The sequence below is a fragment of the Mobula hypostoma genome, chromosome 8, assembly GCF_963921235.1.
Source record: "Mobula hypostoma chromosome 8, sMobHyp1.1, whole genome shotgun sequence".
Classification (NCBI taxonomy): Eukaryota; Metazoa; Chordata; class Chondrichthyes; order Myliobatiformes; family Myliobatidae; genus Mobula; species Mobula hypostoma.
The window spans coordinates 127,440,942-127,466,194 of record NC_086104.1 but is presented as its reverse complement, the minus strand read 5'-3'; the positions used below and the strand labels follow the sequence as shown (position 1 = coordinate 127,466,194).

Genomic DNA, 25,253 nt, shown 5'->3' with positions numbered 1-25,253 from the left:
CGCTCAATCAAAAGAACACGGCAGTGTACAGAGGATGAATTCCTCCATCGATAACTATTAGGAACTAATACACAGTTTTATAGTACTGTAGTGGTATTAATTGTGTTCTAATTTGTTACTTAGTTAACTGGTAGTTTGTCTTTTTTTTAAATATCTTTGACGATTGATGAGGAGGAGTTTAGGAGGAGACAATGTCACCTAATGGCGACTCCTTTGCTTGATCTTCAGAAACAGCTCTATTTCTATCTCTAATGTCTATATTTTTCCCTTTCAGGGTTCTTTTGAAGACCCTGACCTGGAGTTACACGTCGACTTCGGTTCTTTGCAGGAATGGGACCCACTCTCGGGGTTCCACAACTGGCCGTTGTTCGATACACCAAGGATGCAGCCTAAGAGCCTCGCTCACTTTTGGGGGTCCAAGATCTCACGGCTCTGGAGATGGGCGGATTGAGGGTTGGTGTCTCTGCAGGAAACTGGTGGGTCATGGGAGACGGAAGATCGAAAGCAGTGATCTGCCTGCTGCCTGCATGCCCAGAGACCCGAGTCCTTTCGGCACAGAGCTTGGAAAAAGCAACGCAAAGGACCTTTACCATCGCAAGTCAGCGAGTTGTTTGTTATGTCTCCCCTCTCGCTGTGAAATGGAGACACCTCTTTCTCCCTTATTAAGGAGAGAGAGAGCCTGTGGTATGTCGAATACTGGGTGACCGAGTAGTCTTTGAGGTAAATGTAAGTCTGTGTCTTTATTGATGCTTTGCTGCACGCTTGAGTGCTCAGTGGGGGGGGGCGCCAATGCTTTTTTTTGCCGGTGGGGGGGGGGAGATCATTGCTTTGCTGCTGCTTACACATGCAAGGGGGGGAGCTGGGGGGGGGACTTTGGGGTTCTAACATTTAACTGTCATTCATTCTTTGGGGGCACTCCTCTGTTTTCATGGATGTTTGCGAAGAAAAAAACATTTCAGGATGTACATTCTATACATTTCTCTGACAATAAAGGTACTTTAGAAACCATTGAACTATTTCCCTTAAAACTGGTTATTTTGGGCAGCTGCTTAATTGGGTCAAAATGTACTGGTCCCCATGTGTCCCAATTAACTGAAATCCACTGTTTTGAAATATACTTTTCATACATTTCTTTTTGTAACTTGTGGTAATTTTTGAAGTATTGCAATGTACTGCTGCCACAAGACAACAGATTCCACCACGTATGCCAGTGATAATAAACCTGCTTCTAACTCTCCCTCCCTGACCCCAAATCTCTTTGTATCCCCGCCCCCGCATTCATTCATTTACATACTGGCCTTTCCTGATTTTCCTAACAAAGCGGATGATTCTAAACTTCTTCAAAACATGTAGAGGGGGAAGAGAAAAAGGTGAAAGTCCTAAAGGTGGAAGATGAGAATGGTGTCTTACCGTGCCTCGGTATGGAGCTGAAGGTGAAGCCTCATGTGTATTTTGTGATGAGCTCTCCGTGCTGCTAGATCCTCTCGTTGTAATGGCAGCTGCCCCACAGTGGCACAGTTGGCCGGTGTCAAAAGTACAAGCAAGATCTTTGGGGCCTGTCAGTTCACTTTGTCCCAAAGAGTCGTCGCCATGGCCTACCGGCAGGCTAACAGAGCCCTTGGCGACTGGCCCAGATCCGGCTGGACCTTCAGGGCTATTCTGAAGCAAAGTTGTACTCTCAGCCTGAGATAGCTCAACATCAGTATCAATCACGTAAATGCAGGTGTCCACTGAAGTCCTATTTTCTCTGTGGTGATTCTCACTGACCTGAAAGAAATAGCGGACATTAGTTCTGTGTCTCCGACTGGTGGTCACTGAAGGTTTTAGGACAGGGTCATAGAACAGTCATTGAACACTAGAGCACAGAAATAGGCCCCTCGGCCCAATATTCCCTCTGATTTGTAATGACCAGTGTGCGCAAAACTCCAGCACTGTTCCACTTTTTGCCCAGTGACAACAACATGACTAATTTCTTCAATAAAAACAGTATAAATAAGCCAGCTCTAAAATCTGCAGACAAATCATCGCAAACTGCACGTTGTCGACACCGTCCACATCAGAAACTGGAAAAGGAAATGTGATTGTGTACGATCGTGAAATATACTTAACCTGCCAATGAGGTAGAGGGCGACAACCTCTTGTGCGCAGTTTAAATTCCTTTTGTGCGCTAGTAGCGAACGATGTAAGCGTGCGCACACCTTGGGGGCGGGGATCATTGCTTTGGGCCAGCTAGTCTATGCTGAACCATTAACCTGCCTAGTTCCATCGACCTGCACCCAAACCGCACACCCCTCCCATCCATGGACCTATCCAAGTCTGTCTTCAATGTTGAACTCAAACCCACATCCACCACTTTCACTGGCAGCTCCTCTATGGATGAAGATCCCCCCTCATGTTCTTCTTAAACATTCCAACTTTCACCCTCAAACTACACCCTCTAGTTCTGATCTCACCCAGGTGGAAAAAGCCTGCTTGCATTTACCCTAACTATACCCCTCATAATTGCATACACTTCTATCAAATCTCCCCTCGTTCTTCCACTCAGTGGAATAAAATCCTAACCTATTCAACCATTACCTGTAACTCAGATCCTCAAGTCGTCCCAACGTCCTTGTAAAGTTTTTTCTGTACCCTTCCATTTTTATTGATATATTTCCTTGTAGGTTAAAGGCATCCATTAGTCTTGCGAGACCGTGCATCTGCGCCTGGAAAGTCTTCACTCTCCAGGACGCAGGCCTGGGCAAGATTGTATGGAAGACCAACAGTTGCCCATGCTGCAAGTCTCCCCTCTCCACGACTCCAATGTTGTCCAAGGGCACTAGGACCCATACAGCTTGGCACCAGTGTCGTCACAGAGCAATGTGTGGTTAAGTGCCTTGCTCAAGGACACAACACGATGCCTCGGCTGCGACTCGAACTCACAACCTTCAGGTTGCTAGTCCAATGTCTTAACCACTTGGCCACGTGCCCACACCTTGTAGGTAGGTGACCAAAATTGCACACAATACTCCAAATTAGGCCTCACCAACGTCTTGTACAACTTCAACATAATACCCGATAATTGATTTGTGAAGGCCAATGTGCCAAAAGCTTTCTTTATGACCCTGTCTACCTGTGACTCCACTTTCAAGGAATTATGGATCTGTGTTCCCAGGTACCCCTGTTCTGTCACACTCCTCAGTGCCCTTCTGTCCTTCTGTTCACTGTGTAAGACCAACAGTACTGTGTTAAAGTATTAGCTATGGATACATACACACACACACACACACACACACACACACTAGCTAGGGTAGTGAAGACTTCTGCACAGTACTGTATTTGTCAACGAGGAGCAGAGAGCAAGTTTATGATGTTGGGAATGATGAGGGTGGAGTGCTGCAGGAGGGGTGTGGAACAGGAGGCAGAGAAGGTGTGCCAGGGATGAGGGCAGGCATGGGTGCAGACACACCCAGCCCTGAGACATTTGGTTCCAAAAAATTGGTTTATTGATCATTAGAGAATGTCTCTCTGATGCTTCCCGCTCCCTCCCCCTTTTTCCTAACCATGATTCCCCTCTCCCTGCCCCTTTCCCACTCCCAGTCCACAATAGAGACCCATATCAGAATCAGGTTTATCATCACTCACGTACGTCATGAAATTTGTTTCTTTTTGCAGCAGCAGTGCCATGCACAAGCTTTGGACATCCTAACTATATCTTTGTGACTGAGACTTTTGCACAGTACTGTACCCTAGTTGGTCCTACCGAAATGCAACACCTCACACTTGTCTGCATTAAATTCCATCTGCCATTTTCCCAGCTGGTCCAGATTCTGCTGCAAGTTTTGATAGTCTTTCCTCTGTCCACTACACCCACCAAATCTGGTGTCATCTGCAAATTTGCTGATCCAGTTAACCTCATTATCATCCAGATCGTTGATATAGATGACACACAGCCACAGGACCAGCACCAATCACTGCAGCACACTACTAGTCAGAGAGACAACCATTACTACCATTCCCCAGCTTCTCTTGTGAAGCCAATATCCAATCCAATTTCCTACCTCATTTCAAACGCAAAGCAACTGAACCATTCAGAACCTTGCCAAAGGCCCTTCTCCAATTTAGAATCTCAACCCAAGGACCTTTCCCATAATTACCTTGAAACTAGTGACATTATGATCACTGGATGCAAACTTCTGTCACCTGCCCTGTCACACTCCCCAACAGATCTAGTATCACACTCTCTGCAATTTGGACTTCTATGTATTGATAAAGGAGACTTCCCTGAGCACATTTGACAAACTCTCTCCCATCCAGCCCTTTTACAGTGTGGGAATCCCAGTCAATATGTGGGAAAGTTAAAATCACTTACTGGAACAATCTTATGTTTCTTGAAGCAGCCTGCAATCTCTCTAAGAATTTGCTCCTCTAAATCCTGCTGGCTATTGGGTAGTCTATAATAAAATTCCATTAATGTGGTCGTACATTTCTTAATCCTCAGTTCCACCCAGAACGCCTCACTAGACAAGTTCTCCAGTCTGTCCTGACTGAGCACTGAAGTGACATTTTCCCTGACTGGTAATACCACCCCACCTCCCATCCCTCCCACTCTATCATGTCAAAGGCAACAGAACAGGAAACTTTCCTGTAGGTAGCTGACCAAAACTGCACACAATACTTAAAATTAGGCCTCACAACAGGCTCCGGGACAGTTTCTTCCACCAGGCCATCAGACTGATTAACTCACGCTGACACAATTTTATCCCTATGTTATATTGACTGTTCTGTTGTATATCTTACTATACATACAGTTTATTGCAAATTACTATAAATTGCACAGTGCACATTCAGACGGAGACATAATGTAAAGATTTTTACTCCTCATGTATATGAAGGATGTAAGAAATAAAGTCAATTCAATTCCGGCCATTCTTCCCTGAACCATTTACTTACCGCTTCAGAGGGTGCTACATGCACGGTTTGGTATTCAGAATCTGAAAAAGACAATGGAAACTTTACACTCGGAACATAAAAATAAAAAAGCTCATAATCAGGAAATCTAACACATTCCGCAGTCAAAACCCTTTGTTAGCTCTCCAGACCTGCCTTAACGCCATTTACAACGGTAGCATTTCCATGCTGCCAACTTAGCATGCCCACTACTCACCAACCCTAACCCCTTGGAGTGTGGGAGTACCCAGATAAAACCCACGTGGTGACGGGGAGAATTTACAAACTTCTATGTTCTCCCTGTCAACGTACACACAGCATTGCAAATTAAATGGTGTTATCATAGACAAGAGAATATCGAAGTTACAGAAGCACATAGACAAGTCCAGTAGGTTAGTCTGGGTGTGTTTTTTTTTAAATGTATTTCTGCCATCTGCTGCTTAATTTTTTTCATTACAGTACAGTCTACCACTGGAATGAAGCCAACCAACAGGTTCCCTGGACAGGTCTAATAAGACTGTTTTATCTTAGGACACTGATGGGGGCCTTCATAGTGAAACAACAAACCAGAAGCTGGAAGAGCACATGGGGTCAGGCAGCAACTGTGGAGGGAAATGGACAGCAAGTGTCTTGGGTTGAGACCACTGACCTGGAGTGAAAGGAGGCTTCTGGGGGGCAGTGGGTACAGGGCAGTAAACAATGAAACAGGTCTTGCTGCTACCCTCTCCTCTGGAGACCCAGGTTCTGCTGGTTCCAATGCCAGGGATTCTGGTTGGGGTCCTGCCCTTGGGTGCTATCTGTGTGCAGTCTGAGTGTTCTCCCTCTGGGGACCTGGGTTCTGCTGGCTCCCAGTTCCAGGGACCCAGGTGTGATCCTGACCTTGGGTGCTATCTGTGTGCAGTCTGAATGTTCTCCCTCTGGGGACCTGGGTTCTGTTGGCTCTCAATTCCAGGGACCTAGGTGTGGTCCTGACCTTGGGTGCTATCTGTCTGCAGTTTGAGTGTTCTCCCTCTGGGGACCTGGGTTCTGCTGGCTCCCAGTTCCAAGGACCCAGGTTCTGCTGGCTCCAGTTCCAAGGACCCAGGTTCTACTGGCTCTCAGTTCCAGGGACCTAGGTGTGGTCCTGACCTTGGGTGCTATCTGTCTGCAGTTTGAGTGTTCTCCCTCTGGGGACCTGGGTTCTGCTGGCTCCCAGTTCCAAGGACCCAGGTTCTGCTGGCTCCAGTTCCAAGGACCCAGGTTCTGCTGGCTCCAGTTCCAAGGACCCAGGTTCTACTGGCTCTCAGTTCCAGGGACCTAGGTGTGGTCCTGACCTTGGGTGCTATCTGTCTGCAGTTTGAGTGTTCTCCCTCTGGGGACCTGGGTTCTGCTGGCTCCCAGTTCCAAGGACCCAGGTTCTGCTGGCTTCAGTTCCAAGGACCCAGGTTCTGCTGGCTCTCAGTTCCAGGGACCTAGGTGTGGTCCTGACCTTGGGTGCTATCTGTCTGCAGTTTGAGTGTTCTCCCTCTGGGGACCTGGGTTCTGCTGGCTCCCAGTTCCAAGGACCCAGGTTCTGCTGGCTCCAGTTCCAAGGACCCAGGTTCTGCTGGCTCTCAGTTCCAGGGACCCAGGTGTGATCCTGACCTTGGGTGCTGTCTGTCTGCAGTCTGTGCGTTCTCCCTCTGGGGACCTGGGTTCTGTTGGCTCTCAATTCCAGGGACCTAGGTGTGGTCCTGACCTTGGGTGCTATCTGTCTGCAGTCTGAGTGTTCTCCCTCTGGGGACCTGGGTTCTGCTGGCTCTCAGTTCCAGGGACCCAGGTTCTGCTGGCTCTCAGTTCCAGGGACCCAGGTGCGATCCTGACCTTGGGTGCTGTCTGTCTGCAGTCTGAGTGTTCTCCCCCTGGGTTGTTAGATCTTCTTCCACCGACTTCCTTGTTTGTCTCTTTATTGTTTATAAGTGGCAAAATAAAGTGGCCCATGAGAGAAAAGACGTGTTATAATGAACGATTAAAAAGTAATAAAGGATTTTTATTAGTGTTTGATAACACAATAGAAAGACTCTGGGATTGCCCTTTGTGGACATCTACACCGTCCCAGCACACTTTCACTTTCTGGCCGTTCTTCCCTTACCTGCTGAATCCCTTTTGTACAAGCGTCCATTAATCTTCCTCATTATCTCTGCAGAAAACAAAGGAAAGTCTTTGTTAAAAGCTGGCGACGTCACGTCGAGCCTCTCAGCAAGCACAAATTTATTTGTTAAATGTACATCAAATCATGCAGTGGAACGGGTCGTTTGTGTTAGTGACCAACACAGTCCGAGAAGGTGCCGGGGGGGGGCGGGGGCAGCCCGCCAGGGGTCGCTGCGTGCCTGGCACAAACACAGCATGCCCGCCACTACTCACTAACCCCAACATCTTTGGAATGTGGGAGGAAACCGGAGCTCCCGGAGGAAACCCACGCGGTCGCGGGGAGAACGTACAGGCAGCAGCGGGAATTGAACCCCGATCACGATCGCCGGCGCTGGAACGGGCTACGCTGACCGCTATGCCACCGTGCCACAAAGCTGGATACACGCAGCGCACCGTGGTTCCAGTGTCGTGGGCAGAGGTCACTGCGTAGGGTCACTGAACTGCCCGAGGATCTGTGGTGTTAGTGAGAGATTGCCGTCATGATAAACGGTGACCCTGGGGGAAGGCTGTGTCTGTCCGGGCAGTTTGCATCATTGGTCAGGCAGGGCAGATTGTCAGAGGATCTGCAGCGGCCAAATACCGCACGGTTGTGGGGGGCCCCTTTCATGCACAGTTCTACATTAGTCCTATACACTCACACAGAGTCACAAACCTACATAATTAAACGTTGGAGAAGTGTGAAGTGATGCACATTGGAAGGTCGAACTTGAAGGCAGGATAAAGGGATTTTTAAACAGTGTGGAGAAACAGCGGGATCTTTGGGTCCATACCCAAATAGAGAATATGTGGTCAGAATTGGTCAGGAGGGAAATCATGTTTGTCACATTTAGTACAGTTCTTTAAAGAGATGAATAAGGGGACACTAACAGATGCAGAGCATTTGCAATTACAGAAGACGCTCAATAAGATGTAACAAAAAGTTTCTACGTTGGGTGAGAGTTCCTGACAGTGGAGAGAACATGTTAGCGTGAATGGGAACTGACTAACTAACAAAAAAGTGGGAAGTCGGGAAGAATCATTCCTTTTTGGTTTATAAACTGTACTTCGAGAGATGCTTCGTGGATTGATACCTCAACTATTTACAGAGTATGTTATAAAAGCAGACCCTTCGGCCCCGTGCATTCATACTGACCTGCCACACCCATCTGTACCAACCCCACTCTGCATATTACTTCCTCATTCCTCCAAGCCCTGCTTATTCAAGGTGCCTCTGAAATGTGGAAGTTGCCACTTCCTCCTCGGGCAGCTAATTCCAGACTCTGTGAAAAAGGTACCCCTCAGATTCCCTTTAAACCTCCTTCCTCTCAACTTAAGCTTGGGTCCTGTAGTTTAAGACGCCCCTATCAAGGGGACATGGCGACCAACTCTATCTGTGTCTCTCATAATTTAATAGAACTCTGTCACGTCACCTGTCAGTCTAATTCTGTTCAGGGTAAATAGACACAACTTAACCAATCTCTACTGAAACTGAAGTCCTTCAATCCAGACAACATCACTGTCAATCTCCTCTACACCCTCTCTTCCCTAACCACATTGTTCCTAGAGTGTGCCAACCAGAACTGCACACAATATTCGAAGCTTTGTACAACTATAACATCATCCCAATTCTTATAGTCAATACCACTGCCAATGAACATAACCATACCATGTCTACTAGTACTATCACCTTCAGAGAACTATTTACTTGTACCTCTAGGTCTTTACACTGCCCAATGCATTCACAATTTCACTTTTGTAAGCCTCTCATTTACCAAGAATTGCATCGCCAGAAAACAGCCCGTCCCAATCCACACTTACCACTCCCTCTCTGATGTCATTAAAACTGGGCTTTCTCCAGTCAATAATCTTAACCTGAGGACCAGACCTATACCTCTCCATAATTTTAGAAACACAGAAAACCTGCAGCATAATACAGGCCCCTTGGCCCACAATGCTGTGCTAAACATGTCCTTACCTTAGAAATTACCTAGGGTTACCCATGGCCCTCTATTTTTCTAAGCTCCATGTACCTATCCAGGAGACTCTTAAAAGACCCTATTGTATAATATAATGGTGGCTTGGAGTTGGATACTGGGTGAGTTGGGTGCTTTCCTTTCTAATTTTTCATTTTTAATATGGGTCACTTGCTCATTTGTTAAGATATGTATTTTTGCTATTTTTGTCTGTATCACAATGATCCTTCTATTTATACCATTGATTTTTTTTCTTCTATGCTGTAGTTTGTAGAAAATCATAAATAAAATATTTTTTAAAAAGACCCTATTGTATCTGCCTCTACCACCATCGCCGGCAGCCCATTCCACGCACTCACCACTCTTGGCGTAAAAAACTTACCCCTGACATCTGCTCTGTACTTACTTCCAAGCACCTTAAAACAGTGCCCTCTCGTGCTAGCCATTTCAGCCCTGGGAAAAAGCCTCTGACTATCCACACGATCAATGCCTCTCATCATCTTATACACCTCGATCAGGTCACCTCTCATCCTCCGTCGCTCCAAGGAGAAAAGGCTGAGTTCACTAAACTTATTCTCATAAGGCATGATCCCCAATCCAGGCAACATCTTTGTAAATCTCCTCTGCATTCTTTCTATAGTTTCCACATCCTTCCTATAGTGAGGCAACTGGAACTGAGCACAGTACTCCAAGTGGGGTCTGACCAGGGTCCTATGTAGCTGTAACATTACCTCTCAGCTCTTAAACTCAGTTCCATGGTTGAAGAAGGTCAAATATCTTGAAACAAATGGAATTGTGATCACTAGATCCCAGGTATGCCCGAACTGCTTTCATACAGTGACAAAATTGAACCCGGGGGAGAAATGAACCCCCAAGGTCTTTCTGTTCGAAAACAAGCCCTGCATTTCACCGTGTATATCCTGTCTGGTTTACCACTTCATATTCGTCTAAGTTAAATTCTGCTTCCAATCTACATTTCTCAAGAAGGCGAAGAAACACAGAGAAGAGGTGAGAAGGCAGTTAGCTTCATGCCTTTATACAATATGGAGCGCAGGTCCTTGCATCTCTCAAGGTGGGATAAGCTAATTCAGTGGCTGAGACTATGTAATGGATACACCAGTGGCAACCCCCGCCCCCCCCCCCCCAGCACTCAGGAGATTCCTCTCGCTAATGAACAATGGGGCTGGCGGGTGGGAATAGTGTAACGCTGTTACAGCACCGGCAAACCCAGTTCAAATCCCTCATTCCTCCATGCCCTGCTTATTCAATGTGCCTCTTAAATGTGGAAGTTGTCACTTCGTCCTCGGGCAGCTAATTCCAGACTCTGTGAAAAATGTATCCCCCAGATTCCCTTTAAACCTCCTCCCTCTCAACTTAAGCTTAGGTCCACAAGGAGTTTGTGACCACCTGGGTTTCCTCTGGGGGCTCCAGTTTACCCCACATTACAAACAGGTCAGTAGGTTAATTGGTCACATGGGCAGAATTCGGCTCCTTTGGCCTATTTTTAATCTCAAAATAAAATTGAAAAATATAAAATCAAGGAGTGAAGATGGTACAAAGAGTTCACAGAGAGGCAAAGGGTTAGTGACGGGGGGGGGAAAAAATCAGATGGTGTATAAGATGAGGGCGTTTGCTGAGCGACACAATAGTATTATTTCTTTTTTGGCTCAAGCTGGTAAAATCTGAGGCACAGGCATAGCCAAGCACACTCATTTGTCAATTGCTAGGAACTTTCGCACTATTCTAGTAGTGTTTAGTATTGTGACTTTCTGGGATTTACAGGAATATTACTGTGTAGCCCTAATTGTTCAGTGCTATCGTGCAGTGACTTTGGGATGCACCAGTTATACATTTTACTGCCAGGACAATGTATACCTTGTTCATATTCCAAAGTCCTTCAATTTCCTCTTTTAATTCAGCACATTTCTGGTGATTTTCACTTACTGATTTCTGTAGGTTGTGCGTGTTTGGAATTGTTATATCTATTAAATAAGCTGTTCTTGCTTATTTATCCTGTATTATTACATCTGGACAGTCACTATAGATTGTCCTATCTGTAGTAACTGATCGGTCAGAATATAATTTGTGGTATTCCGACTCCAAAACTGGATCAGGCTTGTATTTATAGAAAGGTGTGATTTCTTTTATGAGTTTGTATCATAAAGCCAGATTTTTCACTGTGCCAGTGTAAGTAATTGTTATTTCTTTTGTAATTTCACAGTTTTTCTTTTGCACATTGCTTGCTTGTCAGTCTTTGCATGCAGATTTTTCATCAATTCTATCACAGTTCTTTGTTCTACTGTAAATGTTCAGAAGAAAATGAATCTCCGGGTAGTATATGATGATATATACGTACTTTGATAATAAATTTACTTCGAACTTCGGCAGGAAGAGCAAAAACAAGAGAGCAGAATAATGTCTAAATGCAAAGAGACAATAGACTTCTGTTGTACAAAAGGATCCAGGCAAGCTGATACATGAAACACAAAGTTAATACCAGGTATGGCAAGTAATTTAAAAGAGAAAGGAGCGCAGAATCATCTATGCGGGGCTTCGATGATTTGAGCTGTTGGGCTTTCAGTCTGATGTCAGTTCACTAGTGTTCCGGGAACTGACATCTCATTTTACGAGATTACTGGATTTGTTGACATTGAGCTGAGGTGATCTCGCTGAACACCTGACTTCGAGGAGGCCGAACAAGGTTAATAGTGAAAGCAACAGACATCAAAGTTGCTGGTGAACGCAGCAGGCCAAGCAGCATCTATAGGAAGAGGCGCAGTTGACGTTTCAGGCCGAGACCCTTCGTCAGGACTAACTGAAGGAAGAGTGAGTAAGGGATTTGAAAGCTGGAGGGGGAGGGGGAGATGCAAAATGATAGGAGAAGACAGGAGGGGGAGGGATAGAGCCGAGAGCTGGACAGGTGATAGGCAAAAGGGGATACGAGAGGATCATGGGACAGGAGCTCCGGGAAGAAAGAAAAGGGGGGGGTGACCCAGAGGATGGGCAAGAGGTATATTCAGAGGGACAGAGGGAGAAAAAGGAGAGTGAGAGAAAGAATGTGTGCATAAAAATGAGTAACAGATGGGGTACGAGGGGGAGGTGGGGCCTTAGTGGAAGTTAGAGAAGTCCATGTTCATGCCATCAGGTTCACCCTGTTATTGTTTCAGAATAAGGGGCTGCCTTTCATTTGGGGATTAGGAGTTCAATCGAATAAAACCAATAGACAATAAGACGTTGGAGATGCCGCTGTAAATCTTAAACTTTAACAACGTCTAGGGATTTTCTCTTTGGATGGAGGATGAGATGTGACTTGAAAGAGGTGTACAACATGATAAGGGGAATAGATCAAGTGTTCATAGATTAATGCATAGCAGTTTGCCGGGCAGTAACACTACAGATGCTAATGGGGCAGTAGTAGAGGAGTTTCTGAATGAGCGTGGTTTAATTTGTTTAAATGATGAAAGACAGCCAAGGAAGGACATTGCCAAAGTTGGGGCTCTTGTCGGGACTCGACTCTTATCTCTGCTCCACTTGCTGGACTTGGTAGTTGGGAAGTAACGACTGACTGAATGGGGAGTGATCATTTTGGGATGTAATGACTGACTGAATGGGTAGTAATCATTTTGGGATGTAATGAATGACTGAATGGGGAGTGATCATTTTGGGATGTAATGACTGACTGAATGGGTAGTAATCATTTTGGGATGTAATGAATGACTGAATGGGGAGTGATCATTTTGGGATGTAATGAATGATTGAATGGGGAGTGATTATTTCCCAGTCCTGTGCTTTGTAGGGGTCAAGGTTCACTGTCAGAATTTGAGTTGTCTAACTCTTGTCGAAGTTTTAAGATACAAGGTTACATTGATGTAAGGTGCAACTGGAAACTGGGTAATGGATGAGAGACCACCCTTGTTGAAATGAGACAGCACATCATTATGGAAATTGAAGTTGTTTGAGTCAATTGTGGTTGAAATTGGGGGAAAGAATAGTAGTTAACTTTTATAACCCTTGGAAATATGACGCCTGATATATTGGAAAGTGCAGGTGGAAATGGGAAAAATGAGGTTATATGGTGTGGGGATTTCAAAGCTCGGTACTATGTGGAGTTGCAGTGACATAAATGTGAATGGGACAGTTTCTGGAAGAAAAATGTTTGTTGTGTTTGGATGATGGTAAGAGCACAGGGATTCATTGTCATTATCAGGTCCCATGCCCAGTTTGAGCTTTGACTGCCATGGCCCACACACTCCTGTTTCGGGTCAAGTGGATCAATTCACTGGTATTCATTTCCAGTTCTCTGGCTGCTGTCTCCATCATCATTTGTCTTTGTCTTCCTCTTGCTTTCTTTCCCAGATGGGATGTTAAAAAGGGAAATTGGGTTGCATTTGATGATTTATGTGAAGGCAGATTTCCTGATCGTTTGGTTTTGGAGGATATCAAGCTGAGAGATAGTACCTTGGTTCTGCACTCAACCCAATAGCTAAGGAATCAATTCCCAGATCATGGGGAGATAATCAATGGACAGATGTTCTCTGGTGGACGGACGAACGTAAAAGAGGTGTAAAGGAGCAGAATAAAACTTGAGGAAAGTTAGGCAGTTCGGCCATCTTCCACACAATGTGAAAGAGCTCAAGCCATAGTTACAAAAGTAATGAGAAAGGCAAAAAATAAAGTATTGGAGAATGTACTGTGATAGCATTAGGAAAGAGATCCAGGGCAGGGAAGTTTGGGGTATAATACAGAAAATGGGAGGGGTTAGAAAACTTGAAGCATTACCGGTTTTGTAGGGTGGGGAGAAAGTTGTAATTACCGACTCTGAAAAAGCAGAAGTGTTAGCAAACAAACACACGTCAGTGTACATATTTGGCCAATTTAAGTAAAGAAGAGAGAGTCTTATAGAAAAAGTTTTAGCAAACAATCCTTAGATTGCTGAGAAGAAAAAAAAGAATGTTCCAGTTCCTGGCTTGGAAGTTGAATTTACATTGCCTGAACTTAAAAAGGCTATCAATAGTGCTGGTCAGACAACAGCTGGGAAAGATGATATTTGTTATAATGTGTTTACACGGTTATCAGATCCAAAACTTATGTGGCTTTGAAATTCTTTAATACAATATGGGTTAAAGGAGGCTCCCTGCTTCTTGGAAATTAGAGGTAGTTATCCTGATATTGATCCCATTAATGATCAATCAGATCCTTCCAGGTATAGGCCTATGTCGCTAATCTCACATGTAGGATAATGAGAAGAATGGAAAGCCTTCTTACTTTGCAGAAAGTAATGGAAAATTACTGAAAACCAATCTGAATTTCGTAAAGGGAGAATGACCATGTTGAGTCTGGAACCTGATACTCGTAAGGCCAAGTTAATAAAGATCAGTGGTGGCAGTTTTCTTTGATGGAGTGAAAGCTTCTGATATGTTATGGACACAGGGGTTGCTGCTTGAACTGGAAAAGGTGATAGGTTCAATGAGATTCAAGATTTTTTTGTGATAGGAAGATACAAGTTAGGGAGGGAACAACATTCTCCAAGGAGTACAAAATAGTGAATGAATGGGGCTCCACAGGGAAGTGCATGTAGCCCACTCCCTTTTAACTTCATGATTAATGGTATTTTCTTAAATGCTGGCTCAGACATTTTCACATCATTATCTGCTGATGATGCAACCATTACCGTTGTGTTTAGAAGAGACCGACAGCTGAACTGAGTGTTGGGGGGTGGGGGGCAGTAGGACCTAAACAGCACATACAGGAGGGGTGAGAAGGGGAAAGGAAGCAGAGTAGTAGGGTTTCCTTTGCCTTTTTGCTTGTTTACTATTGTGACGGGATCCTGAATTATCCGTTATGGATGGTGCTTTTAAAAAGAGAGAGAGAGCTTGCAGCTGGTGGAGGCACTGCTGAGAGCTGTGAGAGAGAGAGTGAGAGAAAGAGAAAGAGAGAGTGAGAAAGAAAGAGAGAGAAAGAAAGAGAGAGAGAGAGAAAGAGAGAGAGAAAGAGAGAGAGAGAGAGAGAGCAAGAGAGAGAGAGAGAGAAAGAGAGAGTGAGAGAAAGAGAAAGAGAGAGAGGGAGAAAGAGAGAGAGAGACATTTCTGCAAGGACACTTGCAGCTTCTGAGTTGCTACAGAGAGAGAAGGGAGGAGCTACTTGATGGACAGCTGGGGTTCAGCACAACAGTATTTAAACCAGTGTAATTGCTTGTTTCACAGGACACGCAGACGCACTAAGGTGTGGTGAAGTTACCACTATCCTGTTCAGGTGCCCACGAGTGTAGGACTGAGGATCAACTCTGAGGGATCGATCTGTGATTATTAGTGCGTGAAAGAGCGACCCTGTGGAGTCTGTCAGTGTGTCTAACCTTTGCCTGGGTTGGTAGATTATCACTTGAAGACGGTGCTCTTAAATTGGTCAAGTTTGGCTAACTTGGAAGTTTCGGAGGACAATGGGAAGATCAACGGCATCAGCTCACCTGAAGAACTAGACACCTCTCTCTCTCCATCACTACTCAACTCAATACCACGAACTGAACTGATTCCCTTTACCCATCATTGTAAGACTGTATCCATTTACCCCCTAGGCTTGTAGAAGCTTGGTTTTTATATTTCCTCACATATATATATATAATCATTGCTAACCTGGTTGATATATCTGAATTTATATTACTGCATTGCATAGTTACTAATAAATAGTATTAGTTAACAGCAATACCAGACTCCAAGGTGTTTTTCCATTTCTGCTGGTTCTTTAACCTGTCACGGGGTATGTGACCCTACACGTACATTCATTTGATTTTCATTATGTTGTTATAAGAAAGAAAAGAAAAAAGGAGCATTGTACTTTAGGACATTGTCGGTTGTGGTTAAGCTGATGTTGCTTCACAATAAAAACGTTTGAAACATTAGTCGCAGGTGAACGCAGCAACTTTGATGTGTGTTGCTTGAAATTCCAGCACCTGCAGAATTCCTCGTGTTTACGATTTGAAACATTATCTGCTGATGATGGCGCAGAGTGGAGGAGAGGCAGGGATACAAGTTATATAGTTCGGACCATGCACACAGCTGTTAATGAAGTAGACACAGGGGTTCCCAGTCTGGGGTCACAGACCCCTCCGTTAATGGTAGGGGTTCATTGCATTAAAAACCCCTGAAGCAGAGCAATGGGGATGCTGGTGGGGGGTTTAAATTTTCTATTGCAAAGACTCAAGCTCTTGTTTTTTTTCCTAAAAGGAATATTTACATCCACGTTACATCTCAAGTTATGCGATAATTCTCTCAACCAAGTGTCACCTCAGTGGTGAAGCTTCTAGATACATAGATAGACACAAAACATGGAAGGTGTGTGTGAATAAAATTCTAGAGACGTGTAAAAACCCTTAAATGTGCTGAGGTGCTTGGTTGGGTGTGATTGAGGTGGGAGTAGGAGGTCACTTTAACACATGTATATTGCTTTAATCCGATCTGTTTTTGATGATGAATGTGTTACGTATGGGTCAGCCTCGCCAGCGGTCTTAAAGCCCCCAGATAAAGTTGAAGCTCAAGCATTGAGATTATGTTGTGATGCTATTAAATCATCTCCAAATTCAGCAAGACTGGTAGAAATGGGTGAAGCACCTTTCCAATTACACAGTTACTGTTCGCAATGGTTATTCGGTTAACGCAGGAGGACATGAAGTTGATCATCCAATATTAGCAACATTGAGTGTTGGGAGCACTGCATTCATAAGGATCTTGGCTTTAGGTGGACGGGAAATGAATGAACACAAAATCTTGGGTTGTTTGATGTGGAATATAGTCCTAGACCGCCCCTTTCCGTCACTCCTCCATGGATTTTCCCTTTGCCTGCGGCTGATCCGGGCCCTCAGGAAAAGATCACAATCAGGAGTAATTGCACAGGAAGTTTAGCAATATGTGCAAGGAAGAGATAGTTCAAAAGATCAAATGGCAGGTCGTTCAAGTGTTTCTGTTTGTTTCAGGTGACTATCAAGACAAGGTTATCAAAGTACGAGATGCAAGTATTGGACATCCTAGGTTGAATAATTCCTTGTTCAGAATCAATACGCATAATCCCAGGATTTGTAGGGAGAGCACTTGTCAAGAAACGGTGCAGCATTTATTGTTGGAATGCAGTTCCTATAAGGTGCAAAGGAAACATCTAATTGCCGAATTAAGATCTTAGGACAGACATGGACAGTTTAAGGAGATTTAAGTTTAAGTTTGTTAGGAGAGCACTGACATTGTAGTGTATTTGACTTTCTGAAAAGCTTTAAACTTTTTAATATTATGTGTTTTTTTGGGGGGGAGGGGGTGGAATTTAGTGGCTAGACTTCCTGTCTCTTTGCTTCACACTCCAACTCAGTAGGTGGCGGTAATGCACCTCATGCTGGTCCACCACCGCCACTGAACTTTACAGGAATTGCTGGAAATGACAAGGAAAAGGGCACAAACATGACGCAGCGGAATTCATTCCTCAGCCTTGATGGATGGCTTGTTTGTCCACAACTCAATGGAAAGTCCTTCTGGTTTGTGAGAATTGGACCTGTGTTTGACAATCCTTTGTCATCTGTAAACCTTTTTTAATCCGGACATGCTGCGTAAGTTAGAACTCCTAAATTTCAAGTACGTGTCAAGAATTATTTGGCTAAAATTTCAATGTATCATTAAAAAAACTGTTTAAACTACTTTTTTAGCTGGGAGTATCGCCTCCTTGCTAGCGAGAGGGGGACCCTCCACTCAAACAGTGGGTATTGGCAACTAGACTTCCCTGTAGAAACCAGATAGGGAAGTAAACATGCGAAGATGAGTGGCGGGGGGGGGGTGAAATCTTCTTCACTCGGAGTGTGGAATAAGCTGCCAGTGGATGTGGGTTTGATTTCAACATTACAGAGAAGTTTGGATAAGTTTGCACATTGATCGGAGGAACATGGTCCAGCTGTAAGATGACAGCACTAGGCAGAATAATAATTTCCCATGGACTAAATGGGCTGAATGGTTTGTTTCTGTACTATAGTACTGATTCTAAAACTGCCTTTGAAGTACAGGTTGATACAGTATAACCTTCCTATAGTAAATGACATCCACTGCCTCTCCTTTGTCCAGCCTGCTTGTTACTTCTTTGAAGAATTCAAACAGATTCATCAGGCAAGATTTCCCTTTACAGAAATCACGCTGACTTTGAATTATTAGTCTCCAAGTACCTCGAAACCTCTCCTTAAAATTTCCACCAACTCTTTCCCAACCACTGAGTTTAGGCTAACTGACCGATAATTTCCTCTCTTTCGTCTTCCTCCCTTCTTAAAGGGTGGAATGACATTTGCAATTTTCCAATCCTCCAGGACCATGCCAGAATCAAGTGATCCCTTCAGCAACCTCTCTCAGGACCCTGGGATGTAGTCCATCTGGTCCAGGATGACTTAGCCACCTTAAGACCTTTCAGTCTGCTGGCACTTTTTCCTCACTCCTGTTCCCTGACACTCACTGACCTCTGGCATACTGCTAGTGTCTTCCAAAGTGAAGAATAAAGCAAAGTACTTATCTGCCATTTCTTTGTCCCCCATTACTACCTCACCAGCAGCATTTTTCAGTGGTCCAATATCAACTCTCACCTCCCTTAAAAACTCCTAGTATCCTGCTTTATATTATCAGCTCATTTACCTTCATATTTCATCTTTTCCCTTCTTTTAACTTTTTTAGCTGCTTTTTGTTGGATTTTTAAAGCTTCCCAGTCATCCAACTTCCCACTCACCTTTGCTACCTTATATGGTCTTTCCTTGGCTTTTATGCAGTCCTTAATTTCCGTTGTCAGCCACAGTTGCCTAACCCTGCCATTTGAGAACAACTTCTTCTGTGGGACATATCTATCCTACGCCTTGTGAACTATTCCCTGAAACTCCAGCCATCTCTGTCATTCCTGCCATTATCTCCCTCCAATCCACCTGGGCAAGCTCCTTTCTCGTGCCTCTGTAATTCCCTTTATTCCATTGCGATACTGATACATGTGACTTCAGCTTCTCTGTCTCAGATTGCATTTTAAAGACGGCCTCCTAAGGGTTGGTTTATGTTTGGCTGACTAATAAAATCTAGGTTATTACACAACACCCAATCTAAGATAACCTTTCCACTAGTCAGCTTGAGCACGAGCTGCTCTAAAGAGTCATCTCGTAGGCATCAAATAAATTCCCCCCTTGCGATCCAATACCAACCTGATTTTCCCTAATCCCCTTGCATATTGCAGTCCCCCATCACAATTGTGTCATTACCCTTATTTCATGCCCTTTCCAGCTCCCTTTGCAATCTCAACCCCACATCTTGGCTACTGTTTAGAGACCTATACATGATTCCCATAATGGTTTTTTCACCCTTGCAGTTTCAATTAACTCCACCCTCAAAGATACAACATTCTGTGACCCTGTGCCACCTCTTGCTAAAGATGTAATTCCATCTCTTAATAACAGAGCTACACCACCACCTATACCTTCCTGCCTGTCCTTTCGATACCAAGTACATCCTTTGATGTTAAGCTCCCAAGTACGGCCTTCTTTCAGCCACGACTCAGCGTTGCCCACAAAGACATACAATCTATAACTGCGCCACGAGTTCATCCACCTTATTCTGAATGCTACGCGCATTTAAATACAGCACCTTCAGTCCTGCATTCTTCACCCTCCTGAACTTTACCTCTGTCTGCAGTTGTACCCAATCGTCGGCTTGTCCTTCCTTACATTTAAATTACATATTACATCATTACTCGTAAACCTGCTGACTCATCCGCAGCTCTATCCTACTGGTTCCCATCCCCCTGCCATATTAATTTAAACCACTCCTAACAGCTCCCTGCAAGGATATCGGTCCCCCTCGGATTCAAGTTCAGCCTGTCCCAATACAAGGAGGATTAGCTCCCATGGGTCAGGGTTAAGTTGGAAGGACTTATGGACCTGGTACTCTTGAAGGAACGTGAGGTTAAGGCCAGAGGCAGGGCTGGCAAGGGGGATTGTCAGAAGTCAGGGACTGTCTAGAAACAGTGATTTGATGTTGAGTGGAGTCAGGGCCAAAGTAAATTTATCATAAAACTATGTACATGTCACCATATACTACCTAGAGATTCAATTTATTGTCAATGTTTACGGGAATATAAATACAATAATGAAAAATTATACAAAGACTGACAAAAATGTGCAGAGAAGACAAACAGTGCAATATATTTTTTAAAAAATCGAGAACATGAGTTGGAGTCTTTGGAAATGAGCCTGTAAATTGTGGCGCGTACAAAACGCTGGAGGAACTCAGCAGGCCAGGAATCTACGGAGAGGAATAAACAGCTGACATTTCGGGCCGAGACCCTACAGGTTGTGAAATCCGTTCAGCGTTGAGGCGAGTGAGGTTACCCTAAGCCGGTTCAGGATGGCTGTAGGGTAACAACTGTTCCTGAACCTAGTGGGACACAAGGCTCCTCGTATCTCCTTCCCGATGGTAATAGTGAGAAAGGAGCCAGAGGGAAGTGTGTGTGTGGGGGGGGGGGGGAAGCCAGTGTCTGCCATCCTCAACAAAAACACCAACCTTGTCAATGGTTCAGTCACAAGATCAGGGTCAGGGTCAACAGAATAAAACATTACAAGCTCAGAGGGGATGGTGCAAGAGTGAGCAGGCAGGGTACATTGAGACTTACCACATAGTTCCCTCTTGTAACACATGGCTGAAATGGCAAAACTGAGAACCAAGATGACAACAAGGGTAATCACGATTGCCACATAACTGCCTGAAAAGGGAAGGAGATTCCGGTTACTGATGCCAACGCCATTGTAACAATAGTGGAGTTGTTAAAGACGAGGAGAAGGCACCCACCTCCTGTTGCTGTGGAGTCAGCTTCAGGTTTGGCCTTTCTGCACTCAGTGTCCGAAGTCGGTGTGCAGTTCTTCGTGATCTCACCCCCTGGGCAGCTGGAAGATCAGACGGAATCACACAATCGTTCATCGGGTGCAAGGTGTTGGCCAGTAAGAACAATTCAGCAAAGAGGAATGAGGCAAGGGCAGTGGAAACGGGCAAAGCAAAAGGTCTTTTCTCTTGCCGTGTGGTTACAGGAATGGGGGTGAGCATTTTCTGAACTGGTTCTCGCTGAGGGATACCTTAAGCAGAGCATGATTAACTGAACGTGGGCACAATGAGATTTCTGCTGATGATCTACTGAACCCGAGACCGCTTTTGGACAAGAAGCTGCTGATTATGTAAAATCACGGGCTTGCAAGAGGAGCGGCCTGTGGGTCTGGTGGTCTGGCTTACTTGCTTGGACAGGTTTGAACCAGTCTGAGTTGGAAACTATCTAGAGGGCAAGTCTGGGTGCAAGAGTCATAAAGCAATACTGCTTGTAACCTTGGGTCCCAACCAATGAGAAGCTGATACAGGCCAGTCAGAGCTTAGGTCAGATCCAATGAGAAGCTGATAGAGAGGTCTGTCAGATGAGCTTGGGTCCCATCCAATGAGAGGCCTATACAGGGGCCAGTCAGGTGAGCTTGGGTCCCATCCAATCAGAAGCTGATACAGGGGTCAGTCAGGTGAGCTTGAGCCAATGAAACTAAAACAGAGTTTGATCTGACAAGAAGAGCGAGAATGGAGAAATCTGGGAGTACAGGGAGCAACCAACCAGAAGTGGATGGAGATTACATTGGGATCAAGAAGAATGCCTGGCTGGCATAGACTTGTTTTCCCAGATATTACCTTTACTATTCTTTCACTGTTTGGGGTGTGAGGGACTGAGTTTTGTAAATTTGTGTTTGCTAGCTGAGCCAGTACAAGTACTGCCAGTAAATACAGATTCTCTCCGTGCCTACCTGATCATTATGGTTGCGGTTTAACACCTTAAAGGATTTCATCAATACCGACCCATGCTGGTTTTGGCCTACATATGCATGGTGGGAGGTACGGAATTGGTCCCAGCCAACATGTGCTTGGGGATCACGCAAGCTGGTTTATTTGAGTCTAACCAATCTTGTGGAGTTTTTTGAGGAAATTACCAGGAGAGTTAATGAAGGAAAGGCAGCGGATGATGTCTACGTGGACTTTAGCAAGACATTTGACAAAGTCCAGCATGGAGGACTGATCACCCAGGAGGTTCAGTCGCTTGGCATTCAGGGTGAGGTAGTAAACTGGATTCACCATTGCCTTGGTGGGAGAAGTCAGAGAGTGGTAGTAGATGGTTGCCTCTCTGTCTGGAGGCCTGTGACTAATGGAATGCCCCAGGGGTCAGTGCAGGGTTCGCTGTTGTTTGTCACCTATATCAATAATTTGGATGATAATGTAATAAATTGAATCAGCCAAGTTTGGGGGCTTAATGGACAGGAAGGAAGATCACCAAAGCTTGCAGCAGGATCTGGACCAGATGGGAAGATGGTCTGAAAATGGCAGATGGAATTTAACGCAGGCAAGTGTGGGGTGTTGCACTTTGGGAGGACAAACCAGGGTAGGATCTACAATGTGACCAGCAGGCCACTGCGGAGTATGGTGGAACAAAGGGATCTGGGAACACAGAGCCATAATTTCTTGAAAGTGGCACTGCAGGTAAATGGGCTCATAAAGAGAGCTTTTGGCATGTTGGCCTTCATAAATCAATGTACTGAGTACAGGAAATGGGATGTAACGCTGAAGTTATATAAGATGTTGGTGAGGCCTAATTTGGAGCATTATGTGCAGTTCTGGTCATCTACATACGGGAAAGATATCAATAAAAGATTGAGAGAGTGCAGAGAAAAGTTTACAAGGATGTTGCCAGGACCTGAGGACCCAAGTTATAGGGTGAGGCTAGGTAGGTGAGGACTTTATACGCAGACTAAAGTGCTACAGTTACTGAGAAAGTGCAGTGCGGATAGTCAATAAGGCGCGAGGTAACAATGAGGTAGATTCAGATCAACAGCCCATCCTGTCACACTGGGGAGATGTTTATGGTCTTAAAACGCAGGGGAAGAAGCTGTCCTTGAGCCCGGTGGTATGTGCTTTCAGGCTTTTGTGTCTTCTGCCCGATGGTACAGTTGGCACCAGTGAGCAGAGTCTAAGTGTTATAAGTCAGGTTGTGGTGGGAGTGTCTGCAGCCCACAGGCCTAGGCCTAGGCCCAAGGGCAGGGTCACAAGGGTGTCACACTGTAAAGATTATTTGTACTGAACAATGGAAATCCACGCTGTCCATTCATATTGGAGGTGGACGTTACTTACTGGGCTTTACATTTCTGGCACACTTCACAGGCCTGATCGGGGGCGCAGAAGGTCCCAGCTCGACACTCACACACCGTGTTCTTCTGCGGGGTGCAAGGGGACACCTGCCGCTGATCTGTGGAGAGAGAGGGAGAGACACACCCACACAATGGGAAATTACTGATCCACACGTCTGTCCAGGGGAGGGGGTGGGGGACCTACGGGTGAGGATGGAGGCTGGCTGGAATCTCACAGGTCCTGCGGGCAGGGGGAGCGAGTGAGTTTGCTTAGGGCCGCCTCACCACGAAGAGGGAGTTGACCAGAGGCCCCGCCCTCTAGAAAAGTTTATTTGAAAACAACACAAAACATCTTATAAATCAAGTTTATGAGTTATTTACTCTCAAGTACAAGGGGGATATCAGAGGTAAGTTTTTCACACAGAGAGTGGTGGAGTGCACTGCCGGCAACGGTGGTAGGGGCAGATACAATAGGGTCTTTTAAGACCCTCTTAGATAGGTACGTGGAGCTTAGAAAAACAGAGGGCTATGCAGTAGGGAAATTCTAGGCAGTTTCTAGAGTAGATTACATGGTCAGCACAACATTGTGGGCCGAAGGGCCTGTAATGTGCTGTGCTTCTAAATTAAACTACAATTGTACAATCAATTCCTGGGGAGGGGGGCACCCCTCCCATTGTAGGATGACTCCCATATGCTCCCACTCCCCAGGGATACCTGGGCACGGTTGTAAACCCCGAGAGTGAGTGACAGGCAGCCAGTCTGGGCAGGCCCGCCACCCGGACCCAAGGCCCAGGAGCAGGCCGAGCGGGAAATCCCTGAGCATTCCCCCCCCCGCCCATGGATCAGGAGTGCGGGGCTGAAGTGAAGCCAAAACAGGGGCTGCAACCTCTCAACCGCCGTACAAAGAGGGACTTCAGTACACCCAATGACTTGGTCTGCACAGCCGTCTGGGGCAATAAATTCCACAGAATCACTTCCCTCTGGCTAAAGAATTTTTTCCTCATCTCTATTCTAAGACTGTGCCCTCTGGTACTAGTCTCCCCGACTACAGGGAATATCCTCTCCACATCCACTCTATGTAAGCCTTTAAATATTCGACAGGCCTCCGGCACTCTGCCCCTCTGGGAAGGCCAGTGGCCAGGAGTACTCCAGATCTCCTCGGGACCCGACGGCCTCCAGCAGGCCACTTGGATTCTGCAGCGACCGCCCCTACTGGCAAACCCCCTTCTGCAAGTAAACCCCCATTCAGCAGGGTCAACCCTTTCCCCAGCGGATATCTGCTTACGAGCGCACCACCCCAACAGAGGGGCAAGTCCGTCCCCTTAGATTGCCCCCATATGGGAGGGGTACCCGTCAACCTAGAGGGCATGTGCTCACGAAACACGAGGGAGACATTTCCTCTGACAGCCCCCTGAGCATTCTGGGGAGGTGTGCCCCCTTAGTCAGTTCCTGACCTTCAGATTCGGAGGACTGGCCTTTTTTTTTTGCTGATATGGGTAGTTCTCGTGACCTCAATCTCAGAAGAGTTAATATTCCTCATCACCAGATCCTCCCACGGCTCCTTCAAGCCCTCGCTGAGCCATCGAGATATCCTGCCATCCAGGGTAGGTCAACGGGAAACCAGTGTCTCTTTCTCCTGCAGGGGAGAGGCCTAGAGCTGTTTCTCCCTCCTCTTAGCCTCCTGCCCTTTTACCTCAACCCACCCCGCCTCGCCACTGTCGCAAGACAACAGACTCCACAAATATGGCAAAACAGAAGAAGCTACCATCAAAGATGAAACTCTGGCACCTCCCTCCATCCTCGTCACTGATCTTCAGGATTTGTATCCGAAAAGAGAAATCAGCTCTGTCCAGAGAGCTGGCACAGTGCCACCTCTCCCACAGTGTGACCCTCCCTCGGTACCACCCCTCCCACAGTGCGACCCTCCCTCGGCCACCCCTCCCACAGTGTGACCCTCCCTCGGTACCACCCCTCCCACAGTGCGACCCTCCCTCGGTACCACCCCTCCCACAGTGTGA

General features: G+C 45.7%; 1 protein-coding gene across 1 annotated transcript in view; it reads right to left on the bottom strand.

The window, feature by feature from the left end:
* LOC134350919 (tumor necrosis factor receptor superfamily member 1A-like) overlaps positions 1 to 25,253 on the bottom strand; it is a 55,200-nt gene that overhangs the window by 4,357 nt on the left and 25,590 nt on the right. The window contains exons 4-9 of the mRNA XM_063056758.1: positions 23,240 to 23,354; positions 20,882 to 20,976; positions 20,706 to 20,795; positions 7,040 to 7,087; positions 4,933 to 4,973; positions 1,411 to 1,767 (exon numbers count right to left, since the gene is read on the bottom strand). Coding sequence (XP_062912828.1) covers positions 1,411 to 1,767; positions 4,933 to 4,973; positions 7,040 to 7,087; positions 20,706 to 20,795; positions 20,882 to 20,976; positions 23,240 to 23,354 — 746 coding nt within the window. The remainder of the gene's footprint in view (positions 1 to 1,410; positions 1,768 to 4,932; positions 4,974 to 7,039; positions 7,088 to 20,705; positions 20,796 to 20,881; positions 20,977 to 23,239; positions 23,355 to 25,253) is intronic.